At 40.6% G+C, this 27,357-nt stretch overlaps 3 protein-coding genes and 1 pseudogene across 8 annotated transcripts in view; 2 read left to right on the plus strand and 2 right to left on the minus strand.

Annotated features, from left to right (window-relative positions):
- LOC145440011 (3-oxoacyl-[acyl-carrier-protein] reductase FabG-like) lies at nucleotides 1-14,381 on the minus strand (annotated as a pseudogene). The gene is made up of 8 exons (XR_013915400.1): nucleotides 14,143-14,381; nucleotides 5,209-5,252; nucleotides 5,011-5,141; nucleotides 4,812-4,946; nucleotides 3,204-3,300; nucleotides 2,895-3,005; nucleotides 2,794-2,830; nucleotides 1-1,037 (listed from the first exon to the last, which is right to left on the minus strand). The product of XR_013915400.1 is annotated as a 3-oxoacyl-[acyl-carrier-protein] reductase FabG-like (transcript).
- LOC145439505 (exocyst complex component 2-like) overlaps nucleotides 1-27,357 on the plus strand; it is a 276,760-nt gene that overhangs the window by 185,860 nt on the left and 63,543 nt on the right. The window lies entirely within an intron of this gene.
- On the plus strand, nucleotides 14,192-27,270 carry LOC145439511 (uncharacterized). Of its 5 annotated transcripts, none has more exons than XM_080316990.1 (9): nucleotides 14,192-14,331; nucleotides 15,213-15,263; nucleotides 17,114-17,185; nucleotides 17,749-17,878; nucleotides 20,208-20,314; nucleotides 21,164-21,245; nucleotides 23,070-23,188; nucleotides 25,711-25,767; nucleotides 26,847-27,270. In XM_080316990.1, exons 5-9 carry the CDS (start codon nucleotides 20,308-20,310, stop codon nucleotides 27,230-27,232), a joined length of 651 nt encoding a protein of 216 aa, XP_080173116.1. In that variant the 5' UTR covers nucleotides 14,192-14,331; nucleotides 15,213-15,263; nucleotides 17,114-17,185; nucleotides 17,749-17,878; nucleotides 20,208-20,307; the 3' UTR covers nucleotides 27,233-27,270. The 5 variants fall into 5 exon arrangements, with proteins under 5 accessions (XP_080173116.1, XP_080173121.1, XP_080173120.1 ...); XM_080316995.1 differs by having other exon boundaries at nucleotides 26,749-26,847; XM_080316994.1 differs by lacking the exon at nucleotides 17,749-17,878.
- On the minus strand, nucleotides 14,591-15,868 carry LOC145440012 (uncharacterized protein F54H12.2-like). Its single transcript, XM_080317674.1, has one exon. It carries the CDS (start codon nucleotides 15,866-15,868, stop codon nucleotides 14,591-14,593), a length of 1,278 nt encoding a protein of 425 aa, XP_080173800.1.

Here is a 27,357-nt window from a genome sequence, read left to right on the forward strand (position 1 = left end):
CGTTGTTTTTACGGCGACTAAAAAGCCCAGAAAAAATACCAGATAAAGAAAGAAAAAGAGCAAGAAATAGCTTCTAAAAAGAACCAACGGAGAAAGAATAACATCGAAGAAGACTGTGACATCGAGCAGTCGAGGTGGACGCCAGTTCAAGAGACCCTAACTGTTTGGTCATTCGACATCCCCCTGTTTGTTCAATATATCGAATTGTCTGTCTTGTATATCGCATTGTACATTCAGTGTGTCTTGGGCAGCCGAAAATATAATCTGTCCATTGATTGATTGCTTGATTAATCTGCATTTAGCGATTTTACTCTCTGGTTCAAGCCATCATGTAACTGTGACCCTCGCCTTGCGCATGACGTTCGGGTAGTAAGAAACAATGTCGCTCATCCCAGCCCGTGAGAGGTGAAGAGGATGAAACAGGGAAAATATGCTTCATCCAGGAATATCTAGGTATCCCTGGCTTCATCTTACACCAATTGAATATGTTTATCTATTTTGGGGACTTCGGAGCAACGCAGCGGTGAATTAAACCTCAAACTAGTTTTTACTTGACAATATTAAGCATACAAAAATTAGAATTTAGGAATAAAAAAATATTAAAACATTAAAACAGAAAAGTAGAGGTACATCGCTGCTCGTGACCTGCTTTTCTGACGGCGATGAATAATGTCGAGCTTTAAGCCATTAAATGCTTCGTATCGCCGCTCAATAGCATTAATTGATAATAATTAGCGATTTATTGATTAATTTATTAATTATCAGGAATGCGTAGTGTTCTCGTATAGTAAATCTTTTTCGATTCTCCGCTTTCGGTCTAAGACGTTTTACTGCTATGAAGTATACCACCATCTATGACAAGAGTTGCGCCAGTCGTCATCTCGCTCGTGCAAAGAAATAGGATCCCCTCTGAAATCTGGTGGGAGTTTATAAACCCGAGAGGCTGTATCTTTTTGTACGATTCCAAGGCTTCCTTCTTGATTTCCTTCGTAATATCCTTGAGGTTGTCGGCAAAACGTGTTTCAACGACACCCGGGCTAGAAAGAGGTCGACTCGTTATACAAGTGATTACCATCATTACTACGGAAGCTACAATATGAATATGAACTTAATGAAATACAATACTTTCTGCCATAGATGGTCAATAACAAATTACCATTCTACTCTTTCGGAGTACTACTTACTTTTACAAATTGTTTTTTGAAAAGTATCAAGTTGCTTAGGATACGTTTGCATTACTTTTATGCGTGAAATTGGATCCGAAAAATCTCTCCATGAGAATACATGCCGCACACGCGATTTCGCCGCCACTGGGACTCTCAAAAAGGGAATCATCGTTACCGATACGACTTCAGACAGGGCATTGTCAACCGAACGGTAGTTTATATCGAATAGGTTATCACGACTATGGTCTTTGTACGACTGTGGCGTGAATAAAACCGTGGAGCATTTTTTTGTTTCAATGTACTCGCTATAACTCGCAGCGAAATTATTTAATGGATATAGCAGAATGGAACCACGTGCCCATTGATATTGTTGCGCTACTATAGGCAACCCCTACACCATTTCACAACTCATTGAATATTGTGTATACCTAACCGACTGGCAACTTTAATCTAGTAGATCAATCGTGTACATAGATTTACAACATTTAATTTGGTGCAAAAGGCCATACTTGCTAAGCACCATAATCCCCATATACATACATGAGTGAAATTGTCATAGCAAGCCCGTAAACGTGCCCTGTATCAAGGTAACTTACTATATTTTCGAAAATTCTATCATTTTGTAGTTTCGTTGGTCATTTTGCGTTAGTCGCGAAGACATATCTTGCAATTTCCAAAGTAACCATACCACAGATTTACTGGTACAAGTAGTATTTTATCGTATTTTTGAAACGTTTCGTTTCATATTTCAAATTGAATTTGTTTTGACATGTCTAGGATGTCTCAATTTCTACTTGCAATTAAATATAAATCACTTCAATTTCTACTTAAGTACCAACGAACTTAAGTAGTACTAACGCTACTATACTTCTGCAATCTAATATGAAAAATATAGTTTTAGTCTTATAGGCTGGACTGTATTAGGGTTGCCATACGTCTGGAATTTCCAGGATATGTTCGGAATTTGAGTGTTCAAACTAGCTTCCGGGAGGAAATTCTAAAATATGCCTAAATGTCCGGAATTTGATGGCCTGAAGACGGCGCAAAATTATTTCGTGAATCAAAATATACAATAACATTTTGGTTCAAAATTATGATACTCGGAATTTTATCCGCGCTGCGCGCGATTTAGCGTCACATATTAATACAGATTGATTTTAGTATGGGTATCCCTCCCCTGCAAAAAAAAAAATGGCCATCATTTTCTTGAATAAGTCTAATTGTAATCACAATCACCACTTTACCGTCAACTTTTGTCATGTGGGCGTGGAGGAGATAAAACAATAGGGATGAAACAATATTATTGACAGAATTCATTTATGAAGTTTAACAGTTTTTCTTTCTTCGCGTGACTAGATACCAGATGCTAAAAATTCACCCTTGTATACAATTCAATGACAAATCATTGCTAGTGTGACGTCATACTGAAAGACATTTTGATCCTACTTTATTTTAAAGCCCACTAGCAGGCGCTAAAGAGTGTCACTTAAGAGAGTCAAGAAAATATGGCACCCTAGACTGTTTGAAATGTAACCCTATATAAATCCACTATGAGAATGATGTAGTTATATCAGTATCAATTTATGCAATATTCACAAAACTCCACCTTTATCATATAGATTCTTACCTGAGGCCGTTCACTCTAACGCCAAAAGGGGCGCATTCTGTAAAACCAAAAATGTTTGTACCATCTCGCGTGTTTCGTGGTAAAAAAAGCAATGAATATACCAGAAGAAAATACTCTTGTGAAATGGTCCAATGACGCTTTGGTCATACTATACGGCACACCGCCAGGCGAAGCTTTGAGAGCAGCAACGGACGAAACATTGACGATGCAACCTGAGATAATTTCCACCATCAGGCGACAATTACATTGCTATAGCGATAACGAAAATGCTTTTCCCAAATTGGTCAAAAATATGTAATATACGCTTTTTAACGTGTATACTCATTCTAAGTCTGCCTTTCTATGTCTACACATTGTGTAAATATCAGTGTGGAAATAAATTGATATTATAGACAGCTCTGTATACAAACCTTTCGATTTCTTCAAATAAGGCAGAGCTTATTTGCACAAAAACACAGGAGCTCTTACGTTCGCATGAAATAATTTGTCAAATGTGTCGACATCTACCTGCGAGAAGAACATATGCTAAAAGTACAATTTACCTATAATTGTAGGACACAGCAGGGGTCGGCAACCCCTGAAACCCGTAGCAATTGTGCAGATTTTGGTTTGTTTTTACATGACACATCAAATGATTTGGTGCGGGCGATATAACTCCATTGCGGCATTTGCAAAGTATACAATTATGAAGCTCCGAAGACTCATCAGCAATGATTCTGCGAGCGATGCGGTATGCTACGTCAAGTTAATGCGCCATTCTCCGCGACCGAATGGTAAGGCTTAAATCTGCCTACCTTGATCTGTACATGCAGTGATAAGCCTGAATTCAATAATGTAACCCATGGCTAAGGGCTGTTAATAGGGTAGGTTCAATGACGCGTGTCGAAGTACCCGGATCCAGTGATCCGGTCAATATCAATAAAAACATATTCGAAAAATTTCTGAGCTATGCCCACATCACGGTAATCAATCATATGAAGGGCTGGTAATATCTGTCTAAGAAATTGAGTCATCTCAAGACGGACAGATATACGTTCATTTCAAAAAATGAGAAAAATTTAGCCACGATAATACCATTGCCACGTGCATTTAGATCCACTTCTTTGTGTGAGAAAATATCTTGCACATGAATTTTATTCCTAACCCACCATTGCTGACTTAGTTAAGATCATTTTAAGCGTGCGTTCCTCAAGCAAATGTTCGTCCGGTGCAAAACCAAAGTATGCATCAAAAGTGGTATTGATATATTCTCATTTGGTAGGCTACGTAGGAAACTTTGTCGCCCCTGGGTTACGGGCTGCACAATCGACACAATACTAATTACAAGATGATGCACTGTGCAGACGCTTACGGGTTCGATGAAATATCTATTTCCCGAGTAGGGCTGGGAGAAATCGAGTACCTGAGTGATTTGATTCTAAATAACGTAATGTGCTTCGAGTCGAGTAGAGTAATCGAGTATCACTCATTATGACGTCATAACCTAACGTATTATGTGAAAATTCAAATTGTATCTTTTATGCCACCACAAAGAATATAATGCCTGTTATCCGTCACATTAAAGATACTCTGGTATTTTTTTCGACTATAACGATGTTATTGGACTTGGTGACAATGTTGTGGGACCATCATGACTTCGGAAACCAGCTGCTAGTTCCAGTAACGTTCGTAGCTTCGTACTATGTCTCGTATCCTACGATACGACCAATCAAGGTTTTAAGGCTTTAACAATAAAGATTACTGTCGAGACTATAATTCTCGTTGAAAAATTAACTTCCAGTTGCGAGGAGCGAATAATTCCGGTACTCGAAAAAATCGTCTCTTACTACTCGACTCGAATCATCACAATTAACCCTCGATTCAGATTCGAGTACTCGAATCATTATGCCCAGCCCTAATTCCGAGTGTATATTACTGTCTCACTGATGGATAGCACCGTGTCATCAGTCATAACCTGATTCTTTGGAACCATTGTGCGTATTTCGGATTTCGATTTAGAGCTTTACTTGATAACTTACGTTCTCAATCGGTTTCATATCACCGAATCCTGCATTATTGATGAGTATGTCAATGCCTCCATATTTCGCAACCGACTCCTTGATCAGCGCCTCTAGATTATTGAATTCGGCGAGCTCTCCAATGAATTGATGAACCTTTGGAAGAATGTCGACTGTCGAGATTATTGAATGTAGGCATAGATCAAACTGGATCCCTTACTTCAGCTCCTGCAGCTTTACATTTCGCAGCTGCATTGCTTAGTCGTCCCTTGTTTCTACCGGGTATAACCAGTTTGGCGCCTTCTTTTGCAAAGTCGATTGCCGTCGCTTCTCCTATTCCACTAGAAGCCCCTATCGAGAACAATGACAATTTTTAATATCAGCAAGGATGGCAGGTATGAAATGAAAAAGAACATACAGTAAACACCGCTTAATTCGGTCAAGAGTGCCGAATGGAAGCGGCTTTGTCCGAAATAGTCGGAATATCAATTGTTCGTTTCATTGTCATGCGTTAGTGTAGAAAACGCTTTAGAAATACTGTACTGTTGAGTAAATAACTGAATTGCAGCTACGGTACACTGGAGTCATTGACGCAGATTACATATAAAACAAACAAGAGTTATACCGTCAGATAAGTTGTATTGTATTCGTATTCGTATTAAGTATTTCTATTCAAAACGACTCGACAGGAACCGTATACTGTATTTATGTACAACACATTCATATAGGGTAAAGGAGTACTGTAATTCTTCAGTTACAGTACTAAGCCATGCAGCAAGGTTCGAAACGGTATTTTCACTTGATAAAAGTACGCCGCAAAACCGTAGCATTTAAAATCAAAAAGATGTTAGCCAGGCAGAGAATCCTTTACGGTAAAGTTAGCAACGCTAACTCAAGGCTAAATCCACACGTAAGTGTAGTTAGTGTACACATTGTGTACACTAACTATACTGCATGGATCTTCATTGTCTCGCCATATTCACTCGATATTGTGCTAATATAGGGTTACCATATTTTTGTGGATCAAATCCCGGACATTCTTTAGCGCCCACTAGCGAATTTTACAATGTGGTACGAAAACATTGTAAGTCAATATGACGTCACACTAGCGAAGCTTCGCCTATCGACTGTATACAGGAGTGAAACATGGGTTTGGAATTGCGCCATCTCGAATGTGAGCTCTGGTGACTGCCTGGGTCTGCAAAAGATTTCTTCATGAGTCGACTGTGTGTTTGAGACCCCTGCTAAACTGTTAGGTCGGTGCGTTTATCTGGTTGTGTGCTGTAGCCAGGTCCTAAACAACGTTTACTCTGCCCCTTCCGCCCAAAACAGCACTAATCTTGGGCCCACCATAGGGTAATCGATGCAACTTCTTGCGGCTTACTATAGCCTATGCATCTGCTTGTTACAATTTGTGAGTGAAGTCTGTCAATTGGTTCTTCCATATATTACTATAAAATACACCAGTAGATTGCACATCCGGTGGATTCCAACCTATAATGGCCGTGAGCTCATTTCCCATTTAAAAATGTTCCGCGGTCCAGCTCAAAAATTGATTTGCTGGATAATAAAAACATTCAGCTTGACAAACTTACTCGCGGCCTATTTTGGAAGCTGATGACGTCCAACATCTTCGATCCCCAGAATAAAGGCAAACGACCCCCAGGTTTAAAACAACTGTCTTTAACTAAACTAAAGCATCCAAACGACTTTAACCAACTTTAGGAATATACCGTTGTCTTATAATTGCGATTACAATTGCACTTATTTCATTAAATGATGGGTATTTTTACTTATTTTTGATTGCATTTTTGTGAAGGTGGTGCGCGGTCCCTATATTAATATCAATATACGGCGTATGAAATCGCGCGCAGCATAAATAGCATAAATCTGTTTAAAAATAATATTATTTATGCTGATTTACGAAAAAGATTTGACCCTACTTCAAGCCTTCAAAATTCCGGACATTTGGCATATTTTGGAATTTCCTCCCGTACGCAGTTTTTACAGTAGAATTCCGGACATGTCCGGGAAATTCCGGACGTATGGAAACCATATGCTAATATGATAATTCGAACAATATAGACGGCAGTGGTTCCCACTCTTTTTGGATGCCGGAGCCGCATTCTAAACTTCACAGTAGGTACGGAGCCGCATAAAAAGACTCGAGTAGGCTACTTCTAATGGAAATTTAAAGGTAGCTAGCCTATCTCAGGATCTCGCCATCCAGCTAATTCAAAAGCATGCAGATAGATTTCTATAGATTCTATATTATCGGCTATTTTAGCATTGATTGAGAGAGAGAGAGAGAGATGATATTCTTTTTCGCCTGCACTATCGAGATGCTTTGACGACGGAGTTGCGATACGGCCATGAGCTCATCTCGTCTGCGGCCCCGTTTTTTTCTCCTCCATGCTATCCGTGATTGCTGAGCGCCTAGCAGGATATAGCTGCGGATACCAATTTTCGAGTCTTTGGTATGACGCAGGTTGGCGAGTGCTATACATTGAAATAAACTTAAAATACATATTATTATTACTACAACATACTGTTATGTAGGGTTACCATACGTCCTCTTTTAAGAGGATTCGTCCTCTTTTTGACTTTTTTGAAATTGTCCTTGGAGGACGCCCTTTTGTCCTCTTTTTTGAGATTTTTTCCTCTTTTTTGAAAATTTAGGTCACATTTAGAGCAAAATGCAGGTGATATGCCGTAAATTAGCACAGAAGTGACGCTCCGGCGGGTATTTCGGAGTTTAAAACGGTGATTTGAGCTCTGAGCGAAAAGATGACCTTTTTTTTTTATTTTAGTCAACCGATCACAAAGTGGGAAAAATTCACCGATTATTGAGAATTCTTCTCCGGTTTTGCAAGTCTCAAATTTCTGAAAAAGTGTCCTCTTTTTAGATTTCCAAAATATGGTAAGCCTACTGTTATGTCGCTATGTGATAGCTCTTCATACATTCCAGCACTTATTGCACAAGTTCGCTGCTCAGTAATATTTGACTTATTGCAATTTATACTTGACTATGAGCCGTTATTTTGATGTAGTAAAATTGTGTCGAAATTTACTCTTCACAGAGACGTTACATAAAGGTCTATGACCGTGACCAGCATAACTCAAGATATATCCTTGTCTGACTGGTATTGAACGATGCGTTTGACGCTAGTCTGTAAGAATTCTCTTTCCCGGTTCTCAGAAGCGGCATTGGACGGCTTTAGACGTAACTAATATCCCTCATTTTAGCATTCATATACACAGAAATTGACTATAACTAGACATAGACACAAACAACAACTGTTGTCTGTTCCATTTTTGTGGCAAATTTAGAGGTCAATCAAAGCAGCAAGAGCCGCGGTTGGTAATCACTGATGTAGGCTAATGATTATTGTGTCATTACCTAACGATAGTAATTGCGAACCTGTGTCGGAATTAAGCGGGAAATTGTGAGAATTACCGGGAGTTTTCAACGTGCAATTTTTACTTGGGTCCCGTTCCCAGGCGTTTTGACCGAATAAAGCGGTCGTCAAGGTGATCTGGTGTCAGAATTAAGCGGACTCTATTGTATAGGCAAGGTTGGAATGCCGTCATTATTGATAAGAGACGTTTTTGTTTTGAACGGCAATATCGTATAGAACTGCGCACCTCAACTGGCATTTGAAATCGTAATTATAGGACTGCTCGAAAGTGATGACATGTCGATCGCAACCCAAAAAGAGTAGGCTCCCTGGCACTTTAAACCCAACGAGTTCAGCAATATTTCAAAAATACCTTGGATAAGATAGAGAATTACAGGTCCTAAGGATGTAGTGAAACAGTTATATTTCTTACCAGTAATGATGACGAGATGACGACTTTGTTGTCGAATTTCCCCATCTTCTATATGGCGTAAGGCACGTGCGTAAGGTTGTCGCCCACTCTCCTAAGTCATACTACATCTACAGCCTCTATACGTAGTAACTGTGGAGTTATACTCTACCAGGTTAATCATGGCCATGTTGGCCAACGGTCAAAGTAATATCGCCAAACTTGCAATTTCGTGGTCTGCTTACATTGATGACTCCATTGTAGATATAGACCAGAGGTGGACAACTTTTCTAATCGGCGGGACGGATAAAGGAAAATTAGGTACTTGGCAGGCCGGATTGCTGAATTGATACATTATTCGCCCATTTCTCCACATTTACAAGGAATAAATCGTATTTAATGAATGTATTTTACCGGCAGCAATGTCATTTCAAAGCCATTTTTCGCCGATAACGACGAATACAATGTGGATTTGAGAACAGCATTGTCATACAGCCGCCGCCATGTCTGCTTCTCTCTGATCAATTAACACACGGTGCAATCCATAATTAGGATTTCCGGGCGTTCGATAGGCCCGGTAGCCCAAATTTACCAAAATATCAATTCATTAGGGTTGAGTATAGGGATGGTGTGAACCTCTGAAAGGTTCAGGTTCGTGTGAACGCGAACCTATTTGAAAGGTTCTGTGTGAAAGTGAACGTGAACCTCATGACGTCACGTGACGTCATATTGCTAATTCCAATCCTACAATTCAGTGAAGTGATAGCCTACATTTATGTACACGAAACCTAGCGGGCCACATAATGCCACAATGCTGAATTACATATTGACGTTTTAAACTTCAGCAAATGTATCAACTTGGGCAATCAAATGATAAAATAATCCCATAAAATCAATATCTTCCGTCGCTTTGCCAACAATATCGACGAGGACTTACAAGGGAATATAAGCCTACCACTTAACTGGCTAGGCCAGGCCGGACAATGTATTCGGCGTCTAAGTATTGCGACGTTGATATTGAGCAGAGTGTAAAACGGGTTTCTATACTTGCTACCGATATTACCCCACAGCAGTAGCCTACACCCCAATCGCATGGATTTTGTTATTATGATACAGTAAACATATGAAGTCAAGATTGACCCCGTACGCCTGCTAGATTTTCTACATCAGACAACGATATCAATTCCATTGATTGGTTGAGTAAGCATCATTCGCTGACTACATGTAGTGTATTTCGCTCTTGATGTTGTGTGATTGCGGGTCAAGCTCACAGCACTGAGTCACTAAATATTCACAAACGGAAAGCTGGATATTTCGAGCAAACTTTCGTAACAAAGAAAGTAAAATTTTTGAGATTGTAAAGGTGCATGATAGTAGTGAGGGTATCGACTTTTCGTGCAGGCCAATCAAATTTCGCCACGTCGCCTTAATTGCCACGCCTACATTGCTACATCATCCGCCCATTGCTGTACCTATGTCACTCATTGCCACATCAAAACTTACCTAAGCTAGAATCGAACCTGGTTTGGTTGGGTATAATTTCACGTCGCTCACCACCAGGCTATTGAGCAAACTAGCCGTATTGAGCTGTTTTGAGAATATAACCGCCGATTCTCTCTTAAATTCCGAGACAACACCTTTTTCGAGTTATTACACATAAATGTAAGACTATATTCGTGTGTACTATAACAGCTGTGTCATCATTAATTAGTCAACGATTTTGGGGAATTCTGCAAATGCAACTTAATAATACTGATATCGCAAGCATAAAGGCCTACGATCACGCAAAGCTCATGCGCCGCGCATATTGCTGAATACTATTCCAAGAAATTGACGCGTGTAAATGTGCTACGAATATAGTTGCTTACGATTCCAAGAAGTCGGGTCACATCGACAATATGAATTAGAACATTCTAATATAGTTGCGATTCCAAGAAGTCGGGCCACATCGATAATGGGAATTAGAACATTCTAAATATATAGCTGCGTTTCCAAGAAAACACCGCGCTGGCGATACGAATTAGAATGTTTACTTCCGACGTAAAGCAATTCGCATTCTGAAAACTTCACACTTCTGTTAAAAGTATTGCCATGTGCGCAGGGATGCAGGCATCGCAGACGAGGTAAGATCAATGTATTTTCGTGTCAATTTAAACTCAATTTAGCTATAATTTCTCGATACAGCATTAGCTTACTTGTGAACGCAGATTGATTTACGTTGAGATTTCTCCAATAGCTAACGTAATAGTGAGTTCTGTGCGCGGCTATAATGTTAACCGGCAATATAGCCGAAGTCGCACAAATTCGAATGTATATGCAAGTTTTCTGTTATCGTATAGATTCGCACTAAATTTGGTTATAAATAGGCGGGTATGCACTTCGGATTTGAGATGGATGTTAGTCTATGAATTCTTGCTTTACTCACGACCTAAAGTTGATAAATTGCGAGTTGTAGCAAGCATCTAACTACTGAGATTATGCTGATTTCACAAGCCCATAAGCCGCTGCTTTTAGATACGTAATGGAGCTGATTTAATAGGTAGTGCAGTGATGCTTTATCTTACCTTTCTGATAGTGAATAAATATATAACCAATATAAACCTATGCTTATAGTGCTACGAATAGCATAGCTATATAATTTATCGACTATTCTAAGATTCGCTACGCTGCCGCGGATTGAAGCTAAATTTTTTCATTTCAGATCAAAACGCCAACATCGCACACGCAATTTACGCTCAGAAAATTTCACATTTATCTTTTTTCACGCAGCCAAGCAAGCCCGGAACAAGCATATAGTGACAAGGCAGATTACGCAACACTAAGGTTGGCTAATTCATTTCTTGACTATATTGAAAAATCGACAGCGTTCTGCGTATAGCTATAATTTTTTCGATGCAGCAACGCACTTCAGATTAAAATATATATAGCAACGTACATGTTTTATAGAATATATTAGATCCAATACCTATACTAAAGCCGCAAAACGCATTGGGGCATACATGGATAATGTGCGCAGATTGAATTACACCGAGATTTCCCCTATATCGCAACATTTTAAATAGCTAATAACGTAATAATGAGTTCTGTGCACGACTATAATGTTAAACGAGGATATGGCTGAATTCGGATAAATTCGTATGCAAGTTCCCTCCCTTATTACTCGTTTCGCGCAGTGTGGTTACAATATTATGAATTAATTAGCTAGAGCAATAGTTTATCACCTATATTTAAATTCGCTCATTTCATTTCAGATCAAAACGCCGACATCGCATATACGCAATTTACGCTCGGAAAATTTCACATTTATCACAACTATCGCGATATGCACTTCACCTTAGCTAACGTAATAGTGAGTTCTGTGCGCGGCTATAATGTTAACCGGCAATATAGCCGAAGTCGCACAAATTCGAATGTATATGCAAGTTTTCTGTTATCGTATAGATTCGCACTAAATTTGGTTATAAATAGGCGGGTATGCACTTCGGATTTGAGATGGATGTTAGTCTATGAATTCTTGCTTTACTCACGACCTAAAGTTGATAAATTGCGAGTTGTAGCAAGCATCTAACTACTGAGATTATGCTGATTTTACAAGCCCATAAGCCGCTGCTTTTAGATACGTAATGGAGCCGATTTAATAGGTAGTGCAGTGATGCTTTATCTTACCTTTCTGATAGTGAATAAATATATAACCAATATAAACCTATGCTTATAGTGCTACGAATAGCATAGCTATATAATTTATCGACTATTCTAAGATTCGCTACGCTGCCGCGGATTGAAGCTAAATTTTTTCATTTCAGATCAAAACGCCGACATCGCACACGCAATTTACGCTCAGAAAATTTCACATTTATCTTTTTTCACGCAGCCAAGCAAGCCCGGAACAAGCATATAGTGACAAGGCAGATTACGCAACACTAAGGTTGGCTAATTCATTTCTTGACTATATTGAAAAATCGACAGCGTTCTGCGTATAGCTATAATTTTTTCGATGCAGCAACGCACTTCAGATTAAAATATATATAGCAACGTACATGTTTTATAGAATATATTAGATCCAATACCTATACTAAAGCCGCAAAACGCATTGGGGCATACATGGATAATGTGCGCAGATTGAATTACACCGAGATTTCCCCTATATCGCAACATTTTAAATAGCTAATAACGTAATAATGAGTTCTGTGCACGACTATAATGTTAAACGAGGATATGGCTGAATTCGGAAAAATTCGTATGCAAGTTCCCTCCCTTATTACTCGTTTCGCGCAGTGTGGTTACAATATTATGAATTAATTAGCTAGAGCAATAGTTTATCACCTATATTTAAATTCGCTCATTTCATTTCAGATCAAAACGCCGACATCGCATATACGCAATTTACGCTCGGAAAATTTCACATTTATCACAACTATCGCGATATGCACTTCACCTTAGCTAACGTAATAGTGAGTTCTGTGCGCGGCTATAATGTTAACCGGCAATATAGCCGAAGTCGCACAAATTCGAATGTATATGCAAGTTTTCTGTTATCGTATAGATTCGCACTAAATTTGGTTATAAATAGGCGGGTATGCACTTCGGATTTGAGATGGATGTTAGTCTATGAATTCTTGCTTTACTCACGACCTAAAGTTGATAAATTGCGAGTTGTAGCAAGCATCTAACTACTGAGATTATGCTGATTTTACAAGCCCATAAGCCGCTGCTTTTAGATACGTAATGGAGCCGATTTAATAGGTAGTGCAGTGATGCTTTATCTTACCTTTCTGATAGTGAATAAATATATAACCAATATAAACCTATGCTTATAGTGCTACGAATAGCATAGCTATATAATTTATCGACTATTCTAAGATTCGCTACGCTGCCGCGGATTGAAGCTAAATTTTTTCATTTCAGATCAAAACGCCGACATCGCACACGCAATTTACGCTCAGAAAATTTCACATTTATCTTTTTTCACGCAGCCAAGCAAGCCCGGAACAAGCATATAGTGACAAGGCAGATTACGCAACACTAAGGTTGGCTAATTCATTTCTTGACTATATTGAAAAATCGACAGCGTTCTGCGTATAGCTATAATTTTTTTTATAACCTATGTCTATGCTATAATTCATCTCCTAAAACGCTATGAGTTGAAGCTATAACATCACATCTGTACCAGACGCCGAAGTCTAGATCGTTGTGCAGCTATATCAAAGAAGTGTGCTGAGGTCGCTCAACTATAGCATAGATTGTCCCAGCAAAATGCAAATTCGTATTAAGGGTAGCCTGCCTAGTCCCACTTATTACTCGATGTTCAGTAACGTCGTAATGTAAGTTGCGTTTGCTGTAGGAGGGAAGTCGCTCAATACAAATTCCTGGCTCTTGCTAGATGATGATAATATGTAGACACTATCGACTAATCGAAAGCAAGTCGCTACTGCTGATTTAGAGTCTACTACTTTGAGATGATTGCTATAATGAATGTAGCGAATATCGCCCTTAAACGTACTAAGCAAACTTTGAAACTATTGATTTTATTCACATATACATTTACACAATTTCATTTTCTTGCTTCAGCTCCTTGACGAAGCGTCGTACGATCGAATCATTCTTGCGGTGATCTTCGCCAAAGGAATTTAAATAACGTTCCGTACTCCATCCGCGCGCCTTATGGACGATGAAGCTTAGACAATGATGACCGCACGCTCTGGAACGTTTGTGCTGCAGACGCTTTATGGAGCAGGTATAATTTTCTGGTTCTATAAAGCACGCAATCTCGTATTTCAACGGCATTAAGCCAAAGCTATCATGAAAATGTGTCTCATCCTCATCCGCGTAAATGCATATCCAGTGACTTCCGATTTTTCGAGCCTCATCATAATTGATCACGATAGCATAAGGAGGAGGGGGTCGCCTCGGCAGTCGATCGATAGGAAATGTACCAAGGAAAATATGTTTTGTTGACTCGCAGCACCACAATATGTGGTCTATTTCATCCCCGTTCATAGCACGGTCACTTTACGACTGCTACTGATTTGCAATAGCTTTTGAAATTCCATGAAGCAGAGCAAAGTAGTTTCCGCTGTTAGCCCGCCAGCAGGAAATGTGATCCGTAAACTTAAGGTACCGCTCTTTTGTAAGTCAAAGCAATCATCCAAATCATCGGGGCGCAAATTATAAACCAGTAGACAGAAACCACTAGCGAACTCTTCAGGCGTTAGGAGTCCTCTGTTTTTCTCCATTGCTCCCGTACCCTCAATCAGGTTATGATAAAGCTCCGTGTAATGACCCTTATCGAAATCTAGCTCATAACCTCCCTCCGGAATCAGAAATCCGTTCAGTTTCAGTTCGAGTCGTTGCATATTATTGTGTATGAAATTGTAAGGATTTTTCGTAACATCTCCTTGAAAGGCTTTCGTAGCTACCATTCCGATGATTAGGCGAGAAGGTAGAGTCCCGCTATATAGATTCCCGATATCTATCTGCGTCGTAGCAGCCGCAAATGTTCGGGTGATTAACCTCATGTCGATATACGGATATTTCGCCTGGGCATTCACCATCATCGCTGTCTTCACATCGTCGCTGACTCGTACGGTACATAACTGTAATTCCTTTTTTGTTAAGGTGAATTGACCGGTAGCATCTCCCATCATGAAAAAGCTTTTCGGATTCAAGGTAAGCTCAAACTCGAGAGGCACGTCATGTAGGATGTAGCGGTCTTGCAGACATAGTCCGTGATGGATTTTCGCACGTATTTCCACCACGTTATCACCCTTATAGGCTTTACTCCTGTTGTAATATCCTTTGTTAGCCGAGGCGTTAGTTCCACCGATCGTATCCATTTTTCCTAAAGTATCCTTTCTCCATCCTGAAGCCCTGAGTGTGGTATTTTGCACGTCAAGCGGAGTGAATAAATTGTGCAGATAGGACGAATAACACTGTACTTTTATATCTTGTTTCAAAGTTTCGTTAGCGACTTTAATTTGTAGTTGAGAAATCAAGGAATCCAAGATATTATTTACAACACCAACATCATCATCTGCGCCAATTGCTTCGCCATCTTTCTTTAATTGTAAATGAAATAAGAAATAGCTCTCGCTCAAATCGATAAAGTCTTCTGAGCCCTCGAAGCGGAATGTTATCACACTAGAGTTGTTCGAAATCGGTGCTATCTTGATGATTCTTTTCTTTTCAACGCTAGTCTGTGTCGCGGGAATGTGAAATAAATCCAATGAGGGATGTACCCCCTCTGGGGACTGTACATGAATTAACTCCGCCATCTATCAAGTCTCAAGTAACAAATGATGCTTATCACCGTGTAATATATATTTAATCGAAAATATCTTTGCGACGTCTCTTTTTCGTGATCTTACGACCCCGTCTTGGCATTTTTCTTTTTCTCAGTAAAGAATCGAGAGCGTTCCCAGCGGCTTCTTTGCCGCGTATTTTAAGACTATCGCCGACATTCTCTCCATTAAGAACATCAGAGGCTACTTGCGCACCGGTATGTAGTAGACGCTTCCCGAGTGATTTTGCACCTTTCGAAATTAGAGGCATAACGCTTCTTCCGAACGAACGAAATAAGTTTCCAAGTCCATGACCTCTCTGCACTTTACCCCGAAAAAAATTGATATCACCACCGCTCTGTTGGTGATAATAGTTTCTGAACGCCTCCCGATTACAGCAATAATGACTCCTCATGATGTCTCAAAGCAAGTGTGAGATGAAGAGGTGCGTTCCCAAACTTTATAGCTTCACCTTTATCATCACGAAGCATAACGCGTATCTCGCTTACTCGCTCCGTATTCAGAGGAAAGAAATATATTTTTTTGAATAGCATATGCTGATATTCATCTATTCCTGTCGTAACGCGGATATTGCGTAGTAGAGGCGCACTCGTATCACCTACAATTTGAGGTGTGATGACATCCGTATAAACTAAAACGTTGGTCACGGACACAGGTTCCCCTTGAAAGTGAATTTTTCTTCGTCTATGTAATCCACCATCTAGCTCTACCTCCGAACGAGCGCCTCCTCTGAGAACGGGGTTTCTATTATCCATGAAAAGTCTCGGACCGCTGGAACTCTTGTAGGGTCCCGCTATCAAGACCGGACCAGAACCGTCTACCCAAATAAATCGTGCTTTTTTCTGATCGTGATTGATACGCTTCATCAAACTAATTTTATCATGATAATCACCAGCCGGGAAATAATAAAAATTATTATCGCCTTCCGCATCATTCACGTACCATAATAAGCCGTCGTAAGGCTCGAACGTGGGCTGAAAATTATTTTTAAAAGACAACTCGGCAAGCCCTATCTCCCATTCACCAGAATCTATCGGTTTCGCGAGATCGATAGTAAAATCAGACTCGTGTGACGTAATATGAATATATTTCATAATGCAACTCCCCGTCTACGAAAATGCAATACAACACTCGAAGGAGAACTTCGAAAGGGTATTTTCTGTCCCTTCTCATCAAGTAGCGATATTTCGACACGTTCTAGCCTATTTATATTAACAGGGAAATAAAAAGGCTTCGTGTAATATTTCGAAAATGATTTACGATCGTTCACCTGTACGACGCGTAACAACGGTAAGAGCCTACCGCTATCTTCTTGTGGCTCAATGATATTACAATGAACATAAACGAAATCGATAGTCGGATCATGTCGCATGCGAAAGTTCAAATGAATGATACCCTCAGTGAAAAAATAATTCCACAATGTACAATTAGTATTCGGAAATGAAACACCAATAACTCCTCCCTCGTTTCCTTATGCATAAGAGCACCGTACAATTCTCCGTGGCGTAGCAAGCTACTATGCCCTATGTCCGTCTCTGGTCGCAATTTGTCGGTTACCTCGTTATGAGGTATAGAGATAGACATACTATGATTTTCAGGGAAACATGTTACTTTTGCATCAGGATTGTCTCTTTCCAACGATCTATACATGTCATATAACGAGTCGTATTCTCCCAATTTAAAATGAAATTTTCTTGCTCTCTTTTGCGATCTGATCCCATACCTATTCTTCGTGATCCTATACTGTTTTTGATAATCCGTGGGGAAGGAGATCTCAGCTAGAGAAACCTCTGTATCTTCCACGTTTTTCGGGACGTCCAATTCAACGCAATAACTCGCTGTTGTATTATCAGGAAATTTATCCATGGAAGCGTTCGAAAATAGCGTGACGTAGCTCATATTTTAAGCTTGGGATTCGGAAGCATATAACCAACGCAAGAGGATAGGAGAGATATCCAAAGCTCTTTGTTCCCATTCGAAATGGTAAGATTATAGAGAGAGAACGATACGATGACCAGTATGATTACTAGTTGCGCCAAAAACTGATAAAGGTTCCGACTAGACGATATCCTTCTTATCGACCCAGCTGTCGAATCCACTTCCATATCCCAACCAGCGTACTAAATACTGTTCTCGTCCCGCGCGTTTACGCCTTCTTATAATCTTCTCGATACGCCAAGTTTGCGGTTCTTTTACGCGTTGGAGCTCCTCTCTATAAAATCTACCCTGGATGACTTCACCACCGTAATCACGTAAGCGATACATTGGGGGATCCCCCTTTTGGGCGTCTGCGATATAGAAAATTTCCCGTTGCCAGTTGGGTAGGCTGCTTTTCTCAAAAAGATTTCGAATTTTCGATATACGGACGGGTAATCCTACAGCGAGGTCGGGTTGTTTAGCTTCTTGAAATCCGTAAAGTCTTCTCCAAACCGATTCCTGATTAGACGAATTCACTTGGTTTGGGGCCATAGCAATGCTACGATGATACGTCCTGTTGTAGGAGTAAGTAAAGTCATCGAGAGCGCTCACGTAATTCCTCGTGTTATTTTTTGTGAAAAAACGATACATAATCGCCTTCATAGTACGAATCACCCTTTCGACGACAGAGGATTTTAATTCGCTCCTCGTATAGAAATATCTCACTTTGTTCTCCTTTAGATAGTTCTGAAAAGGGCGATTGGTATATTCGCTACCTTGATCGGTTTGTAACACTAGGGGTACGCGTTCACGAAACACTCGTTTGAAAGCAGAAATCATACTTGAAGCAGTTTTATTTTTAATCGCTATCATCCAAAGGTATTTGCTAAAAATATCAATCACGACCACCACAAAACGAAAACCGCTATTGTACTTTGAAATAGATTGCAGATCCATCAAATCGCTCTGAAACTGAGCATTGATACCAGAGACCACTACACGTTCACGCCTAAATTTCTTACGTAACGGAAAATGAAAAGTATAAGTATCTTGTCCTTTAAGCCATTCTTTTTCCTTTTGCAAATAAGCGCCCCTATACGAGTTAGGCTGTTTCGCATCAAAATAGTCTACGTCTCCCATTCTTTCCCGTATATTCGTGGATTAGGCTTACGCTGTCTCTTATAAAGCCAGGGAAACGAAGGTTGTGGAATCCGGCGCGGGCGTTTCTTTTGCGGGCGCTTTTCTTTCGCTACGGGGCTCGCGAGCCCCGTGTGTGCGGCGGGAGGGCGGGCGGTCGCTGCGTCTACGTCTTTTCTCAAGTTTCTCAGTTGAGCAATACCATGCCTATACAGAGCTAGTTTCTCGGAAGCATTTAATGGAGAGCTTTTAATTTTCGATATATGTTTATCAAATTTCTTTTCCCATTCGTCCTTGCTTCGAAATGCGGGGAATTGTAGTTCACGCATTCTTCCCGAAAAGTTTACCCAACAGACTCCCGATGACGGGGATTGCAGCGCCTAATATAGCTAAAACAGACTGGTTAGAAAAAAGTTTCTATTTTATCATAATTTTTATACCTGAGAGGAATCCACCCTTTTGTAGCACCCTCCGTTGACCTCTGCGAGTTTTTTGCGCCAACAATTGTCTGATATCGGATTTGTGTTTTCCAAGCCTCAACTTTCTCGATGGAGAGATACGTACTGTCCCCGAAGCCAAGTTATGAACGCACTGGCAGACGCAACTTAAAAATTGATTGTTCGATAAAAGTTCTTTTCGCTGTTTCCCTTTAGCGTTTTTCAAAAGTTTTAATTTAACGTGATAGTCGCTCAATCGTTTTCGAGATATGTTACTTCCCCTCTTCGACATGTTGAATGCCCTAAAATCTGTAGCGTGAGCTGTATTTATTCTTGATATACCGTCAACTTTTGATGTGGGAATATTTTGCTGCGAAGACGATAATTTTCGTCTGTCTCTTGCGTCAAGTCAACCAGTATGTACGAGAACGGTTTTCGAGTTGCCTTTTTATAAGCCTCCGTAAGGAATCCGGCTTTATCCGGGAACATTTGACGTGAAAGAAAACTGATTTGACTCGCATCACGGGGATTTTTAAATATCACGATATAGCTCGCGCTCAAGGTCATATCCCGAAAGCCTTGGCCCCTATAGAAGAGGTTCTGACATATGAACACGACGCTAATCTTTGCGTGGTGGCTGTATCGAGTGAATAGATCTCTAGCCTCTTTCGCTTCCGTCATCATGTCATCGATCACCAAGAGAACGTGCCTATTTCCTTTCTGTAACTTTTTGAGCTCGGAGAGCCCTTGCGAAAATTCTACCCCTTTCATTTTATCGTACAACGCCTGATAATTATTATACAACCATACAATTTTTTCAGGAGCCGGTCTAATCATCTTCTCTGCGTTCTTCACCAACTCATAAGTAAAATAACTCTTCCCGCTACTGCTCGGACCAGCCACGATCATCCGAAACGGAGCATGCAATGTACGTATTCGATCCATTTATTACAGAGATAAAGGCAATGTATGAATTCCATCATCAAGCACAATCCTTTTATAATAACCATAACTCAATGCATTTCGATATTGCTTATACGTAAACATATCGCTCCCATAGCAACGAAAACCACTATTTACATCACCCGTGATCGATCTATTTTGAAGAATGCCTTTGAAATCTTTGAAAGTTTTGTTGGCTGTTTTTTGAAGCCCTTTCGAGCTGTACTTATCGGTGTCGCCTTTGCAATAATAGGTCTTGGAATTGAGCCCTATAAACCCGTCTCCGATCCACTCTTCTTTGAATAAACCCGGTATACGTTTCGAGTAATTGCGAACCTCAATGCAGCAAGCCTTATCAGTTTTAAAACCGACGGGATCTCGTTCAAAATCACATTTATGCTCTGCACATGCGCGAGCCACGAACCATTTGTCGTGATTTTCAAAAAATTGTTTTTTCATGGAAGGCTTGATGAGAGAATAGATCGTATCGGAGCTTAAGCTTATGTACGCCGAATCAGTATCTGTTTCGAGGAAAGCCCAATCGCTATCGTCCAAATACACATGTAGGCAGTCATATAGGAACTGGAGCATTCTCAGCTTGGCACAGCAGAATATAAAGAAGCCCACAATGATTGGGTTTTCGTGGCAAATGTTTAGGGGACGCGTAGACACTTCGAGCAAGCCTTCATCGCTCTTATCAATTTCAACAGCATCGACAAAAAATTTTTTTTCAACGCGCGATGGTAATTCTTCCAACGTAACGTATTCGTGTTCCCTATATTTATTGGGGTTTTGAATAGTGCGGCCAAAAGCACTATTTCCAATCGTCTTCCAGGTCAACGCCTCCATTTCACGGGCCGGATCTTTTGGGAGGACATCGCCTTTGCGACGCTCAGAGGATACCCGCTCAACGAAGGGTGTGAAAACTTGTTTTGGTTCATATTCGACAGCTTGGAATACGCGAGTCACGATCATGCCGCTTTTCAAGTACCATTGAAGCAAATCCGTATTGAACAACTGTTTTTTCGTGAAATAACTAGAGCCCAGAAATTTTTTTGGAAACTTAATATTGTTTTCCTTGGCGTATTCACGCATATGTTCACCGATATCGCACTCGTTTACTTCCATATGTTTGAAAAAAGGAGGTAACTCTTCGAATTTCGATTTTAAATGGTCGGGACAATGAATGTCACACTCGATTGCACCGAAAAATGACCCGTTGAGCGTGCGCTTGAGCAACTGCGCCTCAGTGAGATAATAAGATTTCGTGACTTTACGCTCGAACTTTGAGACAAATTGCGCAATTTCAGGGTCTCGTTTCATATTCGTCCAAACGCACTCCTTCATTCGGATAACGGTATATCCCAATTTTTCCAAATATTCCGTGTTTTGTTTGGTGAGTTCACGCCTCTCGGTGTTCTCTTTATCAGGGAAGCAGCTCCTACAAGCGTGGTAATAGCACCCATCGTACTGAAAAATGAGTTTACCGGCGTTCCCGTCGACAAATAGGCGTTTATTTCCGATTCTCACTTGACTACCGTTCCACGCGTGCTGAATTTTGATGTCACGAACGTGACTTTCGTATTCCAACCATTCGAGCTCCGCATGAGTAGGCCAAACGCGCTGTTTATGGAATTTTTGCTTTTCCTCATCATAAATCCACCTTATAGGGTAACCCGTTGGCATATTTTGATTTATGCATCCCAAATACAAGGCATTTGCGTCATATCCTACTACTTTCTTGACGGTTTTAGCACTGTCACCGTAGCGAAGACTGCGTATTTTCGTTTCATCTGCCATAGCGTACCGTGACGTTATTTGTGATAAACCTCCTACCAAGTTGTTCAGAATCGTTTCGTGAAGGTCAGCATTGGCCTTATTCAGAAGAGTGATATCGTAGCAATCACGAAACATCAGTCTACTCGCTATATTCGGAAGGCTCACGTTACCCTTGAACATATCGATGCCAAGCGTTTTGTAAAATTCGAAATTGTTATTCAGCGCGGTTAAGAAGCCGATGACATCACCTTCGTTGTAATACCGGAGAAAATCACGGAATGTGGTCATACCCTCGCGTTCCCATACAGCGACGCATTCTGCGTATTGCTCTTCCGTTATATTCGAATTGCGGAACGCGTTGTAAAACGATTCATGGCTCGGTAGCGACGTTTCATCAAGACGCTCGATGCTATCGAGATATTCGTAGGGGAAATAAAATTTTGCGTTTACCCCATCCCCGTATAGCTTCATGTAAGCGTCCAAACTATAACCCGGACTCAGGAATAGCGAAATATCCAGAAATTTTAATCTGTGCGTTGCGATTGTCAAATAGGCGCTGTTTCTTTTCAAAACGAAGAATCCGCTTTCCTTGTGCAAGGATTTGATTAGATATTTTTTGCATAAATTCAGATCATAACGCGAAGAATTGAAACCGATTATGGGTATCTGATCGAGCCACGTATGGAGTCGAAGCGAGATATTATCCAAATAGGATCTTCTATTAGTAGGATCGATCAATTTCCGTTCTTCAATCAAATTCTCAAGTTCGATTATTTCATTAGCGAAAGATTCTCGCATTTCGGTTGAGGCGAGTTCCTGTACACGATAAATTTCCCCGATCATTTCATCGATTAACGTCTGCGGGCAACCGTCGGATATGAAAGTTTTAGTTTCATTCGTGACGTTATTCGATAAGGACACGGAGACGGGGACGTGCCTATTAACATATTCTACTTTTGCAGAATTAGCTCTGAGCTCATCCTTCACGAGCATGGATTCAAAGTCAAAACACATACGGTACGGGAAGAATCTCTTTTGGTTCTCAACGAAAATGCCTTCGGATTCCAATTGCTCGAATACGGTAGGTTTCGGTCGATATACGCCACTAGCATATTTCCGTGTCTGGGACGTTTTGCATTCGCGTTTTACATGCTTCGACAAATACTTCTTATTCTTGAAGAAGAACTTGCACGATTCACAAAAGAATGTCCGGGAATAATTTTCGATATTTGTGATCAGGCATGAATGACCACTTTCCATGTGTATATGAACCACTGGCCCATCTGCTTCGGATTGCCGCATAATAAATGCTTGATGATCACGTTTTTCATAAACAAGTATCTTTACGCGAAAACATTCCTCGACTTTGCTTAATTCATCGAGTGGTACACCACCATCTATAGGGATACGGAATCGTTCACGAAATTGAGATGCCAATTGTGCGACGTGCTTCTCGTCTCGTTTTTTCTTGATGAAATGGGATAAGCAACGGAAGAGGCATAGCGAATCGTTTAGTTGTGTTCCGTCTTGATGTCGAATAAACGCTCTTATATGACGACATTTTGTTACCTCGCTCGATATCGATGTGGTAGGGCAGCCTAATAAAACTCGGGGCATTTCATACAAGAAAAATTGGATATGTAATATAGCAACGCAATAAAACTTAGTGTCCGGTCTCGCTTGTCTCGCTTGCTCGTAAGCAGCTGATAAATCGATTTCGTTGATGAAACGATCAAAGTCCTCCCGTGAAAGTATAGGTGTAGGTAGATCCAAAACAGCATGGGTTGATTGTGGATGAAAATAGCTATGCCTTTCTGTCTCTCGATTATACAGCAAGAAGCCGTATGCATAGTTCACTTTGAATTGTCGCAATCTTCTCGGGTATATCGATGACATACGCGCATGAATATCATTCATACCTCTTGCGAGCAGACGTACATTGATCACCTCTCTCGCACCTCTCGCAACCCTCCTGCTGTTAACCCACTCGGAATCGATAATAGAGTTGGAGTGTGATCGCATAAGCTCTGTTGCGTCACTATTAAAACCGAGCGAATCATCGATGATGAAGCTAGCATCTTCTTCGTAGCGTCTTCGACGAGCCATATATTTTTAAGTATATTCTGTAAAAATACACATTCACAAATTTATTCCATATTTCAAACGCAATTTACACTTGAAAGCTTCATAAAGAAATAAAAATTTGATATTTTCTAAGTTACGCAGTTCATCAGCGTTGGGAGCGAATTTATCGATATCTTTGAGCACATTTTTTGCTATAACGAGAAAATCTTTTTGCCATTCCCCATATCCTTCCAGCGAGACCATTTTTCGCCAAGTAGCAACTCTCTTGATATCATCGTCAACAAAACCTTCAAAGGTAGATGTCGTAGCATCTCGCGTACGTCTTGTGTCTCCCGAACCATATTGTTGTAACAACATATTTAGATCTTTACCACAATTATAAGGTTCCATATTAATCTGAGAAAACAAATCAAATATACCAGTCATTGTACTGTCGTTTGAGCTCATCGAATTTGGCGTAAAATTCACGTGCATGCACATCGTTTTCAACATAAGAGGGATCACTCTCAAATTCGGAATCTGACGGTATGAATGTGCGAGCAAATATATCATGTATGATTTTACGGCGAGCATGCTTATTCATCTCAGGCAAGTAGCAAGGATAACACTGATTACCGAAGCGAATAATGACTGTGCTAGACTGAAACATCCCACCCAAATTGCGTAACATAACATCACTGCCATTCTGAATTTCAGAAACGAGCCAAAACGACGACGGCTTTACTCGTCCGTAAGCAGACTGCAAATGATTGCGATGAACGTACATAATGGCTTCCTGCAACATCTTGTTATCGAAAAATAGAGACCCGCAATTGCGCATCACTGAAATAGATTTCTCGGTACTGTGAAATTTGAATGCCTCTAGATTCGGATGAAAAGGATCTAGGAAGTTGGCGATATCATCAGAGAGCAACAAATCGACCAACACTTCTTTCCCTGTTTGATTTTTGCCTTCTATAAAGAAGTGAGGCGCAAAATATTTCTTATGCATATGACCCTCCATTAGGGTGATAATGAACACAGCACGGAGAAAATTAGGGCTCCGTTTTCGATCAACAAACAACACCTCCTCGATATTCTGCTCAAGAGATCGGAAAAATAGTACACCATCATCAATCGTAAGTAGAGGATAATCCAAATTATAAATCAGACCATCAAACTTTTCCTCATCCAATACGTTATTAGCGATACGACGTCGCTTATTGCGAAAAGGGGACGAATAAACTCTCTGTGGGGCGATGATCGGTGAGTGAGGCGGGCTTTGAGCACTGCTCACAGCTGTCGAGTTATCAGTACTCTGTGGAGGCATAAATTGAACACTAACTGGTAGTATGCTCTTATCGAAGTCGAGTCTGCGCTTAGATTTAGGTTCACTTGATCCCATCACCGGTCGTGGTATATCGATATTGATTGGAGTCATCACGTCAGCTGAGGGAGCCTCATCAGATTGCGCCACTGCCTCATCAATAATTGTTACGACATCATCATCACTAGCTTCCGCCTCTTTACTCTTTTCAGCTGCAATCGTAACTTCGATCAATTCTGCATCGACATCGGAATCGAAATCACCAATCGGTAATGTATCTGCTTGATTATCAGGAATCATAGTTGTTGATTCGCTAACTACGTCGCTTGCTTTCTCCATTGTCGACATCCTTTTTGCAGTATAGTTTAGTTCGTATTCGAGCCTCTCTTATATAGTGAACTACATGCGCTTTGCACGCGGAGAGCGCGTGATTGTACTCGTGTCATTCTTACTAACATTCTAATTAATGATAACACGTACCAGGAACGGATATGAGCTACGTGTCTTTTTCAATGAGCAGTCGACGTTCTAATTTCCGTGATACGACCTCGGGGCCTATCATTCGATCGGTACCAAGCACATTTTTCGATGGTGCATAGCTCAATATCTATATAAAGCATACTGATCATGAGAGTATATCAATTCGGATAGCAATGTCGAACATTGATCAAAGCGATTCGCTACCTAAGCGTAGTGTGGATCCTACAAATTACGCTGCATTAAACTGCGCTTGCATCGGTACCACAAGTAGCATAGATATAAGCGAAGATGAAACTCGGACGGGTCCCATTGAGCAGTACCAAGCTATGATAAATAACAGAGGGGAAAAGATTTATGAATGCTATGCGAAGCATAGAGATGTAACGGTCTCCCCATTGAATGATCCCGTTTTCTATAACATGACACGCTATGCTCGTAGACTAAGCACATTCATGCGGTGGCCGGATAATATCAATACCTCCGGAGCCGAGCTCGCAGACTGTGGATTGTTCTATTTGGGCTATAAGGATCATTTAAAGTGTTTCTCGTGTGGCGGGCTGTTTCAAAATTGGTTGCCGTGCGATGACCCCTGGCTCGAGCATGCAAAGTTTTATCCTACGTGTCCTTTTCTCATAAAGCGCAAGGGGTTGCAATATATTCGTAATGTCTGTTATGCGACACCTAATATAAGAAGAGGCTCGACTAAATTTGATGGCGAGGTGGAATTGCGTGATGACTGTTGTACTTATGTTTGATATTTCTTTTCAAAGAATGAGTCTAGCAATCCGTGGAGATACTATTCTGGCCCAGGGGCCCTATAGAAAAGACTTGTATCTTTTTAATGACATCACAAAATTACGTATCGAAGCTTCGAATGGAGCAGAATTGACCTCGGATCAACTCGTTGTACATTCCACAAACGGGACCATTCAGAAATATCGAGCCACTCTGACGCATGAAGGAGGTCTGGTCGTTACGTATACTCGCGACGGGATCGAGCATTATCAACCTCTGAATCCAGCTGACGAATTCGTCATCTATTCGCCCAGCGTAGTTGTTCCTAATCCCGACCTTCCGCTCGTATCGTATATACTACAAGCCAGTGATCGCTACATCAAACAAAACGGACAGATCGAACGCAAGAACTCGGATCGCAGCGTCGGATGCCAGCAAAGCGGTGTACCTCGAAACATCAACCGATCTGGAGGATTTCAGCACGCGAATCGACGCAATAACGATCAACGATATCATTGATATGCTCTTTTTTCGAAATAAAATCGTACACTATACAATGCTATTTCAATGCGAGCGAGTAAAAGTTAGGAGACATGAAAGGTGCTGAATCGTATGAAATGCGGTGACTACAGGCTTCGAACCTA

Source organism: Botryllus schlosseri, chromosome 5 (assembly GCF_051294905.1).
Source record: "Botryllus schlosseri isolate E-star chromosome 5, Bs_hap1, whole genome shotgun sequence".
Classification (NCBI taxonomy): Eukaryota; Metazoa; Chordata; class Ascidiacea; order Stolidobranchia; family Styelidae; genus Botryllus; species Botryllus schlosseri.